We start from the raw sequence: 12,417 nt of genomic DNA, 5'->3' as shown, positions 1-12,417 counted from the left end.
AGAGCTCCCCCAGTGAACTACTTCCTCCAACCATGACCCCTTTGCCTACCTTTTCTCCTCCTCCCAGTAGTCCATTCAAATTATTAATCCATCAAGTGAATTAGTCTACTGATTAAATTAGAGCCCTCCCAATCCAGTCACTTTCCCAAAGTCCCACCTCTGGACATTGCTGCATTGGGACCAACCTTCAATACATGAGCTCTTGGGGAATATTCCAGATTCAAAAGATAACAAGTAGACATTCCTTAAAGTCAGAGTTTTGTTTTGTTTTGTTTTGTTTATTGCTGCATTCCCAGCACTTAGGAAATATAAAACTAATTGGAATTCAATAAGTACTGGTGAGTAAATGAATGATAGTAACTGAGGTACACAGTGACTAAGAAATCCAGTTAAAACAAATATCCTGGCAGTGGCAAGGCCTGGAAGCAACAGTGTGAGCAGTTATGAGGACTTTGTAATGAGATTCTGAGCTCACCGAGAGGCGCGACAGAATTGAGGGTGGAGGGAATGAGCCATCGGCCTGGTAAGAGGAGGTTTAACAACACATTGATTCCCTTGTATTATTCACTCGACAAGTCGACAATATTTACTGAGCTCCTATCATGGGGGGAAACAATGGTGGGCAAGGCAGAAGACTCTGGAATTGCATCAGAAGGGAGGAGAGACAGAAATAGAAAAGGAAGCAAACGAATACATAGAAAAATTTCAGGGAATGATAAACTCTGTGGTAATTACACACCAGGGCAATGTACTAGAGAGAAACTAATGGGGGCAGAGCATCATATAGGTCTTTAGGGAGAGTGTCTTTGAGAAAGTATCCCCTATCCAAAATACTTGGGACCAGAAGTAACCTGGATTCTCAGGGACTTTTTCAAAATTTTGGAATATTTGCATATACATAATGATATCTCTTGGGGAAGGGACCCAAGTCTAAATCCAAAATTCACTTTTATCTCCCATGTAACTTACACACATAGCTTAAGGTAATAGTATCCAATATTTTCAGTGTATTTCTGTTTTGATGCAACCTGTCATAGGAGGTCAGGTGTGGAATTTTCCACTTGTGGCATCCCTTCCAGGATCGGGTTCCAGATTTGGGAATGTTTGGGATTTCAGATAAGCCAGGAGCCAAACCAGAAAAGACCTTGCTTCTTCCAGGGTGAGGTGATCATTAGAAGGGCAGAAGCAAAGGGTGCTTCACAGAAGGACAGGAGAGTGGGTAAGGAGAAGAGACTCCTCATTATGAGTGAATTCTGTCAGCTCAAGTCTGAAAATTCCTTACATACAACCTTAAAACTGCAGCGTGTCCCCAACACAGTTTGCATCCTCACCGCATGTGGACCGGATCTGGGCAACCATTGGAGGCAGGCACAGCCTCCTAGAAAATCTAGTACAAATAATACTTACCTGGGGTTGCAATCCCCAAACACCAGGGAACAAATGACTCATTGAGAATGTTTTTCAGTTTTGCAGATTACTGGACCCCACCTAGAAATTCCTGTTCATTATGTTGAGGGCGGGGCCCCAAATCTGCATGTGTAGTTCTAGTGGTCCCCCAACAGGACAGGACATACCTCGGGAAATGTGGAAGAGACTTCACTACTGTGCTTCAGGGAATCTGGGAACCCCCAGAAATAGAATGAAAAAATATGATTGTTTGAATATATGTTCATTTCTTTCTCTGGAGAGGGGACCAATATCATTGAAGATTCTCACAAACTTGATAAAGAACCCCTTAACAAGTGGTGAGGCGCCTCTGTCTAGTCCTGCTCTTTTTTAGGAATGAGGAAACCGTCCTGGACTGTAAGTGACTCACCTGAGGCCATGAAATTGAAGAAACAGCAGAGATGGTGATCTCTTTAGAGACCCTCACTCTCTCCTCCTCTCTGCCCTGCTGACTGGAGGGATGGGGGGGGGGGGGAAGAAGGTAAGGGTTTAAGCATTTGAAGACAAAGCTGATTTATTTCCTCAGGCCAGGCTACATTGTAGTCTCACCCCGGCAAGGATGCTCCGTCCACACTGCCTCTTGGGCTCTCCCAGGCCGATCAAATTTGGTCCACATCCTGCCTCTCTAGTTTGAGGCTGAATCCTTCAGACTCTGGCCGTATACTAAGTTTCAGGATTCATCGGCTCTGATCACCTTCTTTAAGAAATAACAACTTTCCACCTTGGCCTTTCTCATCTTTTTTTCTGTATCATCTTTCCTGTCCTGATAATAAGGCCCCTCCAGTCATGGCCATCCCTGGTCACCATCCCTACCCTGCAACTGCTCTTCAAGGGCTAAATTTATTCCATGTACAACCCCACCTTCTGCAAGGAACCAAGGGACTCACAGCTTGTCTCTGCCTTCACAGGGGCGGTCTATGAAATCTTGTCTTGGGATCCAGTTGGGTGGATCACCTGTTCACCTCCACGCCCTGGTCGGTGGGTTCTGACACTAACTCTCCAGGTTCTGTTAGCCTTGTCAAGTCTTTTTTTCAGTTTGGTCCATTTCCTTCCTCCCTTCTGCCCTCCATACCCCCCACCTTCCTTCCTTCTTCTCCTCCTCTTCCTTTTCTACATTCTCCTCCTCCTCTTATCCTTCCCCAGCGCTGGGGCCTTCCTTGGCCCTTCCTAACATGTTTTTTTTTTTTTTTTTTTTTTTAAAGAGAGACAGACAGACAGAGAGAGAGAATTTTGATATTTATTTATTTATTTATTTTTAGTTTTTGGCGGACACAACATCTTTGTTGGTATGTGGTGCTGAGGATCGAACCCGCGCCGCACGCATGTCAGGCGAGCGCTACCACTTGAGCCACATCCCCAGCCCCCTAACATGGTTTTGCCTGAAAGCAACACTCAGGAATAAAAGTGCCTGAGCCCATTGTGTTGACAGATGCCACCTCTGTGTGGCGCAGATTTCTTCTGGACGCAGATGTCCAGGAAGCCGGGCTGTAGGATCCCTCCTGCAGAGTTCGCTGTGGACAGAGGAAAGAAGGCTACTCTGTAATTTTAAAACATTTTGTCTTTAACAGACAAAGAAGGGCGCTCAGAGCTCAGGAAACTTGCCCCAGGTCACAAATTAAATCAGCACAGAGGTACAAGTGAGCACGGAGCCCTCCCTCCGCCTGGAGGTGGTCCAGATGGCTGGGAGGAGGAGGGTCTCAGCCTGCTGCCTTTCAGTCTCAACCCAGACAGCCACACCGTGGATACTTGGCAGTTACTGGAAAGTTCAGTTAGACTTTCCTGTGGATGCTTTATCCTGGGGACCAGTTGCACAGTGAATTCCTTGTGGAGAATTAATCATTTTCTCTGTTGCCTGTGACTGGAGCTGTTTCTCACGTCCTGCCCCTGGTTTCGCTTGTCCCAAGATTTCATTTGAAGAGCAGGGCGTTCCCTCCACACACTCCACCCCCAGGGGAGCCTGCAATCAGGACCAATGAAAGCAAAGGACCTCATCCTAAGAACTGCCAGTATTTAAGAGGTTGCAGGAATGGGCTGGGGAGTGCTTTTGCTTTCTGTACACACGGGGGCTGTCATCTGATTTGGGGATCACCAACCGAAGACAGAGCGGAGAAGGGGGACAGAAACCTCACAGGCTCCAGCCGCCACCATGTGCTATGGCAAGTGTGCCCGATGCATCGGACATTCTCTGGTGTGGCTAGCCGTCCTCTGCATCGTAGCTAATATTTTGCTTTATTTTCCCAATGGGGAAACAAAGTATGCCTCTGATGACCACCTCAGCCGCTTCGTGTGGTTCTTTTCCGGCATCGTGGGAGGGGGTGTGCTGGTAAGTCCTTCCCAATTACCATAAGCTCAGAAATTTCTCTGTTGATCAGAAGTGTTCCTTATTTTCATGGAAAGTTTCTGTCATGCATATTTCCAAGTCTAATGACTTGTTTTGTTCATTCTTTTGAAAACAGATTGCAAAAGGTCAGGGTAGACTTTTATTATTATTATTAATATTTCACAAATCTTAACTGAAAGTGAACTATTTTGTTGTTGTTGTTGTTGTTAAACTCTTTTATTCTCCAGCTAGGAAACCCATATTCAGTTAACCATGGAGTTTCTGGCACCAGAGTGGGTGGTTAACATTTGCTCTGGGGAGCTCGGAGGGGTTGGCTGGTTCTAAGTTTACAGTTTGGGATCCAAATTCTCTGCTGTTTATTCTTGGGCATATGTGACAGGGGAAAAACAGTGAATTGAGTACATTGCTATTAAGAAAGAATATAAACTTTCTCCTGAGGTGTGGTGTCTAGAAAAAAAAAATCCTACAGTTAGCAGATCAGAGTCTGAAGTTAATAGTGGAATGTGTTATTTTTTTCCAAGGTCTGTTTTTATTGAAGTAAAAGGAATTTGCCTGCCAACCTAGGAGCTGAAAGTATTAGCTTCAGCCTCAGCATGGAAAGAATGTGGGCAAACTTGAGTTTGTTACTTCAAAATGCTGGGATTAAGAATTTTAAGGAGAAGTTTTATGCAAGTGTTAATACCATGCAGAATAATTTTTCTTAGTCAAGTAAAAGACACTAAAAGACATTATAGCTGGCCAAATCTTCTTTGAGTTTAAGCATTATTATCATGCAATCATTAATACAAATTTAATTAATATGAATTAATGGGATCAAAATCTGTAACGTAACATTTTTGCTTTAAACTTCAAAGATTTCAAACTCCCCTTATTTTTTTAAAGATTGAGAGAGAGAGAGAGAGAGAGAGAGAGAGAGAGAGAGAGAATTTTAATATTTATTTTTTAGTTTTTGGCGGACACAACATCTTTGTTTGTATGTGGTGCTGAGGATCCAACCCGGGCTGCAGCATGGCAGGCGAGCCCGCTACCACTTGAGCCACATCCCCAGCCCCCTCACCTTATTTAAAGAGCTTTATTGTTATGCTAAAACAGTACGTTTTGTATCTTCAAAGAAGTAGATCATATTTGTTATAGATAGCATTCATCTGTCCCACTTACAAAATAGTTTCAGTTATTCTATTAAGGATTTGTGGGTATCTACTATGCTTTACTAGGGGGGAAAAGTAAGACTTTAACACAAGGTTTAAGGTTCCAAAACAGTTTGTGTCTGGAACTGTTATGAACCTTTGTGGAATAAGCACACAGGTTATATTTTACCCCTCCGTTCTATAGCCTCGCTTGCTCCCCCAGCCCCAGCTGGGGAAGGAACCCAGGTCCTCAATTCGTGAACACACTAGCCATCGGAGCTCCACCCCAGCCGGCTGAAAAGTGCTTTGATGCATCACAGGAAAACCAGCAGATGTTACATTCAGAGTTTGTTTCTCCTCTGACTTTTTCATTCTTTGAGATCCTCAACCTAAAGCCAGTTGACACCATCAGAAGTAAATCCATTTTACTAAAGGATGCTGGGACTGCCCCCATGAACCTGGGAGGACAGTAGTGACTTCCTTTTGCTTCCTGAGCAGATGCTCCTGCCGGCGTTTGTCTTCATCGGGCTGGAGGAGGAAGACTGCTGCGGCTGCTGTGGCCAGGAGAACTGCGGCAAGAGATGCGCGGTAGGTCCTCTGCTGGGCGGTAGGTCCTCTGCTGGGCGGGCACGGGGCAGGCCCTGGGGCTCCAAGGCTCACAGCTTGTGTTCCTCCTTCCCTAGATGCTCTCTTCGGTCCTGGCCGCTCTCATCGGAATTGCAGGGTCCGGCTACTGCGTCATCGTGGCAGCTCTGGGCCTCGCGGAAGGACCCCTGTGTCAGGATTACCTCGGCCAGTGGAACTACACCTTTGCCAAAACCGAGGGACAGTACGTAATTGTTCTGTTCACGACAGTCTGTTCTTATTTACCACATACATCAAGGGACAGACCCATCACACTAAGTATCCATTTATCATCCACTCAGCCAGCCTTGATTGACACTGACATGGGCACAGTTCAGGCGACAGGTGTCCTAGGGTGGAGGGCCAGTTACTGACTCGGCCAAGTTCTCCTTGCTTTTTAATAGATTCATGGATTTTGCCCTCATAATGACCCCTTGGCGTTATTTCCACTATTAATCTTATCTTACAGATGAGAAAAATGAGGCCCAGAAAGGTGGATAACTTATCCAAGGCAATAGAGCTAGGAAGTGGTAGTCAGTATTTGAACCTGGCAGTCCCGCTGTAGGACTTGTGCTCAGATAGGTCCTGTGTTGTACCAGAATAAATTATATCTATTAAATGCGATACATTTTACTATTTTATAAGACAATGCTACAGTATCCTTATATAATAGGATTGGCAACTATGTGAATTTAAGAAAACCCAGGGCAGATCCTACACCCACCCCCGTTGGCACACAGTCACACACACAATATCAGAACTATATATGATGTACCCTTTATTTAAAATTATGAGGCCATATAGCTTTAAAATCAGAGTGATTTAATAGCTCCCATTGTTTTTACATTGGCCTCTCCTTTTGATCATTTACGGAGAAAGGAAGAGAAACAGGAAACTGATGTATGTAGTAATGAATGAGCCACGGATTTCTCTTGGCAGGAGTTGATCCTGAGTTGATCTCCTGATTCAACTTTTTAAAGTTAAATTTGGAAAGTTTTGGGTTTGAACTTCCTGAGTGAAAATAGTATTGGTGAATTTGGATTGCCCTTCTATCATCAAGAGTGTTGTCCTGTATAGCATTTAGTGATGCTATGTATATGTATATGTCTCCCCCCTTCATGAGATCATGAACTTAGAATTAGTTACACTTCCTCTCCGAAAAACAGGGAAAAGTGAACTGACCTCTCTGCATCTCAATTCCTTCATCTGTAAAATAAAACCAGTGGCAGTTGTTATGAGAATTAATGAGATAATATACATGCAGTGCTCCCACAGAGGCTGGTTCCTTACAGGTGTTAGCTATTCACTTAGCTCACAATGAACACAAAACAACGGTAGCCTCTGAAGGAAAATTGGCACTTACAGGAGTTCTAAGTTTTAGTCTTCAAAATTGCCATTGATGTAATCCATCCTTGTTCAGAACATACTGAATGTACTAGTGGAAATTGATCACTCATGTCTGTGCAAACATGCAAAACTACAGCATGAAACTGACTCTAAAAAAAGTTGTGATTTGTGCAGTTGGAATGCAGAGAGAGCTAGGAGTACCAGTGGTCAAATTTTATAGTTGTTTATGTGCCACTCCCAACATCTGCTCTAGCTTCTGCAAGAAGCTCTTGTTCTGCGGCACTCCTCATTTGAGCCTGTCCAGGGACTTCAATATGAGAGGAACTAACAGTCCCACACCACTGGTTTCGTTTCCCAGTAGCCAAATGAAGCCAAGGAATTTTTGATGTCGTGACCTGAAAATACAGATTTTTTTTTTTTTGTTCCACTGATGTAGAGAGGCAGAGATAGGACAGAATTTTGTTTTTTGCATTTGTTTTAAATCAGTAAGTTGAATCTCTGATTGATTCAATGGGCTGTTTCACAGTTATGTCTTGAGTTTCAAGCTGCTTTGTTCTGCTGGGGCAGGAAGAAGTGATAAGGAAAGAATTGTACCAGACTTCTTTGTGGAGTTAAGTCAATTCTTGATTTTCCCACATGATTAAATCCTACTTCATTAAGACTCCAAATGTTCTGTGATGTAGCAAAGGCTGAAATTCTGGGAAGGTAATCAGAGCTGTAGTTTGTTGTTGTTGTTGTTGTTGTTGTCGTTGTTGTGGTTTTTTCAGACAGGAATAATATCCAGGTATTAGAAAATGCCTGAAATCATTTATATAATAATATCAGTATGGGTATATAAGTATATATAAAAATGAAAGAACCTCAGCACAATTTGATGACCTTTTTTCACAAAGTAATTTCAGGTAGTTATTTATCACTTAGCTACTTTAAAAATGTGTCTGGTACCTACTATGTACTAGATACTGTTCTGGCAGCTGGGTATACAGAGCCAAATAGGTCCAATTCCTACCTTGCTCAGCCTTGTTGAATAGGTACATCCACAGGTGTTCTCTAGGTTAGGTGCCTTGAGAGTAACTAGTCAGTGCACTTGGCATTGAGACTGCCAGTACTTGTCTCTTCCCTTAGACACAAGGTTCTCCTGGACAGAACCCATGATAAGTTCCCCCATCATATTCCCACCTCTTGCTTGGTGTGCGACTTATACCGAGAACTCCATCGTTCTTATTATCTTGAATTTAGTGTGCTACATGTTCTTCTAAGTGTGTGGGCACAGCATCTTGAGAGTGAAGAAAAGGCTTCAAATTGGTCAGATTTAATACCTGTGTTTCCCACTGCAAATTAATTATTTCTTAAAAGCAAAAACTAATTTTGTTTATGATGTCTCAGTTGAAAACTCTAGCATATTAAGCCTCCAAACACTAGCATATTAAGCCTCCAAACACTAGCATATTAAGCCTCCAAAATTATCCAGAATTGGCTAATTCTCAGAAGAAACAAATTATGTTTTAATGAAATGATTAAAATCAATATCTTAAAGTTCCAAAAAACTAATGTAAAGAAATCATATTTTCTAAATTAATATTAATGCAATATTAATATTTTACATTACTAAACTCAATAACTAAATAAATATTAATTCAACTGCCTTTTACATAGACAGCAATTAAGCAACTTGGAAAGCTGAGTAAAAATATATATATATATTCTCTGTAATTGTACTACCTTAATATATGAAGTGTTTTCACTTTTCCACATCTGCTGTTAGTTCACATCCATACAATCTATACACATACATGAGTTTTATAGCTTTAAGCATGGCAGTTTTGCATTTTTTGTTTCCAAATATTCATATGTCTGTTAGAGAATATAAACATCATTATAGGGTGAGGATTTCTAACCACCATTAAAAAAAGTAACTCATGAGCTATCCCATTGGGTGTGGACCCATTTCAGAGTTTCCCTCTTGCCCACAGGTACCTGATGGACACCTCCACCTGGTCCCAGTGCAGGGAGCCTAGGCACATTGTGGAGTGGAATGTAACTCTCTTCTCTATCCTCTTGGCTCTTGGTGGAATTGAATTCATCTTGTGTCTCATTCAAATAATAAATGGAGTGCTTGGAGGCATCTGTGGGTATTGCTGCTCTCGCCAACAGGTAAGAACCTATGTGACTATGTCCTGGCCTGGTCCTGGTATATTCCATTCCTATGATGAACTGTTCTGTTTCATCAAAGAGAAAAGACAAACCCAAATCTGCTCAGGCTACCAGCACTTGTTCTTATAACACATCTGTGGCAATGCACCCAAGACATTTGCTCTCAATCCCAGACTTTCGTGACCCTCATGGTCTCTGGGCCATGTTGGATTTCTGCAGTCAGCTCTATGTGCACAGGAACACGCTGCCCATGGACACAGTGCCTGCTTTAGGGTCAAATCCATTGCTCCCTTCACTCGCTCTGCTCTGGTTGCAGAGACACAAAAGAGATGTCTGGGCTACCCTCTCTTTGCTCACTCTCATGTTCCCAACTGGTACACGTGAGGAAGAGGCCACATTCATTACTCAACCCACTTTTCAGATGAAACTCTGATTCAGAGATTAAGTAATATGTCTAAGATGACCTAGTCAGGAAGTAGCAGGCTTCAAACCCTTGGTCATCTTGAACCACAACTCTTGCTCTTAACCGGGTACTATGCTCACTGTCCTGTTGGATTTTATACCATTCCTTCCTAACAAGGAGTCACAAAAGTACATGAGCAGCCAAGTACTAGCAGCCTTTGAATAGCAGCTATAAAAAACCTTTCATCATGAAAGAAAACCAGGAAGCACTTGTTTCCTGGGGATATGATTTAGGAGAGAAATATGCATTTCTTTGAAGCAGGGGAAAGTTCTTGTTTCTATATTCTCCTGAAAAATATATACCATTGAATTTATAAAAGTCAAGCTTCGGTCTAATTTTGGGGAGAGTTTCTTTTAGGTCCTAGTCTGTGAAATGGGATTCTGGTTAAACTGACCCTTATTTCATTTATATATTCCAAACCATTCTCTTCTATTTCCGGTTCGCTTAACTTTCTTTTAAAATAAGACAAAAACCTAATTAAAACTGAAAGTTCATTGCAACCATGAAAACCTTGGTTGTAAATAAATGGAAACTTTCTATAATTTTTGAAGGGAAGTTAAAATAAAAATCTAGTTTTCCTTATCAGGCAAGCACAGTGGGACTAATAATTTCTTTGAGATCCTGCCAAATTTCCAGGAAAACAACTGAGTGGGAACCCTTTGGGTGTGGGCTGTGTTCAGGACACAACATTGGGGGCTGCAGAAAAGAATCCTCTTGGGACTTCTGATGGACCTTTCTTTAGCCTCGAATTTCACAAGGAAGCAGAGTTTAAAGTCGGTGAATCCTGGCACTGAGGACAGGCATAAGAAGTCAGTTGGTGGTTGTTTTGGCAGGAGGTGACATTTTCCCTAACTTAGGCAAAGACACTGGGTTTCCATCCTGCACTGTAGGAGTGGCTTCTCCCCAGACACTGCACCAGATCCCTTAGCTTGTAATTAGACAAAAATACTTTCAAAGCACAGGGCTTTAGTGTAGAACAGTGGGTTGCTAACTTGGTAGCATTTAATTTGAAAGGCTACCTGTTGGAATAACTTTCAGTTTACAGTTGCAGCTAGCAGCTATGAGCAGCTCGGAGTGCTTGAAGAATCTGATAGCAATGCCTACAGGATGGGGTGCTCTGCTGTAGCAAGCCGATAGTGAAACCACATCCTTAGCACTTATGGTTAGCGTTGCTAAACTGCCAGGCCAGGAAACTGATAGCCAGGAGCTTCAGGCATGAAACTCCTAACTTAGAAAACTACCCACACTGAGTTTTCAGTGGGAGACTCCCATGACATTATCTTCTAAATCCTTAAAAGGAGAGCCCCCACACAAACCCCATGGTTTCCATGAGCACTTTCTGCAGCTTTACTGGGGAAGACAATGGGGCCTGTTTGTTTAGGAAACTTGTCATGGGCATTGTCTACACCCTAGCAGTGGTTAGCTGAAGTTCCACTGAAGTTGAGATTATTGTTTTGTGTTTGCTCAAACAGGAATGTAAAGAAGAGAATCTCCATTGTTCGTGTGCCCTGATCATAAACTAATGCATCTTTCATTTTCTTTACAGCGATATGACTGCTGAAAGAACCACCCAGACAAACCACAGGCTTCCTCTATTTCATTGTAATTTATATATTTTACTTGTATTATTGTAAAACTTTGTACTAGTGTATCATACTCTGCATATTCTACTTTTATAAAGGTGTATAAAAACTGACGTCTTCACATGATGTCAGTGTTTGAACTTAAACTTTTTTTTTAATACGAAAACGAACTATGCTCTGGAGGTAACTTACAGACTGAGTGATAGTCCTCAGCATATCTGAGGTTAAATCTGTAACGTTTAGGATAAAAGCACATTACATTTGCGTGTGTGTGTGTGTGTGTGTGTGTGTGTGTGTTTAAATGAAAGATGTCTAGATTTTTTTTTTAAGATGAAGAAGAAACCCAGCAACCTGAAAAGATGTATTTTTTTTTTCGCTGTTTATATGGTGTTTCCCATTGCTATACCCAGATGTCTACTAAGAGGCCTTTTGAACTGCTTCCTGTTCTGAGGGAGACCAGTACTTGCCCGATCACGAGAGTCCATTGAGAATGCTTTGACCCAAATGAATAAGCCAAACCACGTGGCTCTGCTGGTTCTGTGAGCACCACAGATCCGAAGCTTTTCTGACACGTGAAAAGCTTTTGTCCTTTAAAGACAAGTACTGAGGATTCTGTGTTTAAAGAGTTTCTGGCCTGGGTAATCAGACAAGAAGAAAGATGGGAAACGGAAAAGCAGTTGACCCACATCATGGGGAGATGGGAGAGAGGAGCTCAGACTGAGAGCCACAGGAAATATTCCCCAAATGCAATGTCCCTGATGAAATAAAGTATTTGCTACCATTTTGTTGTTGTTGCTTTGTTTTGTGGTCCTTAAAGTTCCTCCTTTTTTCTTTCTGTTTTTTGTTCCTCTTACAGGGCTGAGGCCTTCCCCCTCCCCTGTCAAGCCCCAATTCTTGAGATCAAGTCAGAGAGATTTCAGACATGTCACTCAGAGTAATGGGCATAAGTTTATTAGAAGATCTAGGAGAAGGCAAGGGGGCCACTCTCAAGGAAGAGAGTGGGTCCTCTTAGAAAGGAGAGGGACAGGTGCCTCACCTGCATTCCAGTTTTATTGGGGATCCCAGAGAAGTTTCTGGAGTTCTATCCAGGTCACCTCTTGTCTTCTGACCGGCAGCAGGATGACATCTGACTTTCAAGTCCCCATTGCCATGACAATTCTAGGTCACTGGGTCCTCTGCTGACAGATTCTAAATGGATTCTACCAAAAAGCCTTACAGATTTTTTTTTTGGTTAGGAGGAATTATCCTTCTCTCCCTAAGTTCTAGGATCTGGTCTATGAAAAGGCTTCCCTTGTAGAGTAATTTGGGTTCCTCTTATCAACATTATCTCAG

General features: G+C 42.4%; 1 protein-coding gene across 1 annotated transcript; it reads left to right on the top strand.

Annotated features, from left to right (window-relative positions):
* The first annotated feature begins 3,471 nt into the window (after positions 1-3,471).
* On the top strand, positions 3,472-11,866 carry TM4SF1 (transmembrane 4 L six family member 1). The gene is made up of 5 exons (XM_081300900.1): positions 3,472-3,769; positions 5,413-5,502; positions 5,598-5,743; positions 8,859-9,039; positions 11,049-11,866. Exons 1-5 carry the CDS (start codon positions 3,593-3,595, stop codon positions 11,061-11,063), a joined length of 609 nt encoding a protein of 202 aa, XP_081157026.1. The 5' UTR covers positions 3,472-3,592; the 3' UTR covers positions 11,064-11,866.
* The last annotated feature ends 551 nt before the right edge of the window (positions 11,867-12,417 follow it).

The sequence above is a fragment of the Spermophilus citellus genome (genome assembly GCF_964194105.1).
Source record: "Spermophilus citellus genome assembly, chromosome: 7".
Lineage (NCBI taxonomy): Eukaryota > Metazoa > Chordata > Mammalia > Rodentia > Sciuridae > Spermophilus > Spermophilus citellus.
Note: the sequence above shows the minus strand (reverse complement) of the source record. Positions and strands in the feature narration are given on the sequence as shown.